At 46.7% G+C, this 941-nt stretch overlaps 1 protein-coding gene across 5 annotated transcripts in view; it reads right to left on the minus strand.

Moving 5' to 3' along the window:
• Nucleotides 1-941, minus strand: part of RCAN2 (regulator of calcineurin 2) — a 251,797-nt gene that overhangs the window by 24,357 nt on the left and 226,499 nt on the right. For 2 of the 5 annotated variants that reach the window (XM_006776411.2, XM_006776412.2), the window contains one exon: nt 426-597. The exons of the other annotated variants lie outside the window; for them this stretch is intronic. In XM_006776411.2, the coding sequence (XP_006776474.1) occupies nt 426-597 (172 nt within the window). The remainder of the gene's footprint in view (nt 1-425; nt 598-941) is intronic. 5 annotated transcript variants of the gene reach the window in all.

Below are 941 nucleotides of genomic sequence, written 5' to 3' on the forward strand. Positions count from 1 at the left end.
GCTTTGGCAGACAGACTGCCTTGTAACTGAGGGTTCCTGGGCACACCTGTGACAGCAATAAAAAGGGCTGCACAGCAGAGAAGCCTCATGCCCGCTGCTAGAGCTCAGGTTGCTTGTTCTGAGGAAATAACTTCATAATCCTGTAAGAATTAAGTAGCCTTTTCCAATCTTAAACTATCTGCATTGCAATCAAGAAGTCACGTAGACATTTTAGAACTGGTTCCTGAGTTGCTCTTAAACAACTACACAGCCTGATGTTTCATCCTTATCCATTATCCATCATCCCTCCCACTGTCCACACAGAGCAGTACATCCATTAGAAATGCAGATGTGACCATGGGCCCGGGATCTCAAGGTGGTTCATCTTGTTTAGCTTTCCCAGGTTGCTGACACATGTATATTTTTAAAAGGCCCGCAGAGCTCACCTGGTCCAAGTTTGGCCACGGCGTAGAGGAGGTCGTAGTTGAGGACAGGTGTGGCATCGCTGATGGGCTGCCAGCCAACGGGAGGAGATGCGGGGGGTGAGATGAGAAACTGTTTGGCGGGCTGTGGTGGAGCCAAATGCAGTTTGTCTCCGTCTGTTTCTGGAGTCTGAACCTTTCAAACAGAGTAGAAATGAAGACATATGATTCAGTATGGCTCAGAGGTGCCACACTGGTCTCACTTTTAGCTTAATAATTACTCCTTACCACACACCATGTGCTCAATCATCTTATCTCACCCTTAAAACAGTGGATCTCAACCTTTACTGTGCATTGGAATTACCCAGAAAGCTTACTAAAATATGCATTTCGGAGTCCTGGAGATTCTGACTCAGTAGATCTGGGTGGGGCCTAAGGATTTCATTGCTAACACATTCCCAGATGATGCTAATGAAGCTGGTCCCTACATCCACCCTTCCTTCTCTTGCCTCCTTCCTTCTTCCTTTTAATTGAGGTGAC

This window comes from Myotis davidii, unplaced genomic scaffold, assembly GCF_000327345.1.
Source record: "Myotis davidii unplaced genomic scaffold, ASM32734v1 scaffold167, whole genome shotgun sequence".
NCBI lineage: Eukaryota > Metazoa > Chordata > Mammalia > Chiroptera > Vespertilionidae > Myotis > Myotis davidii.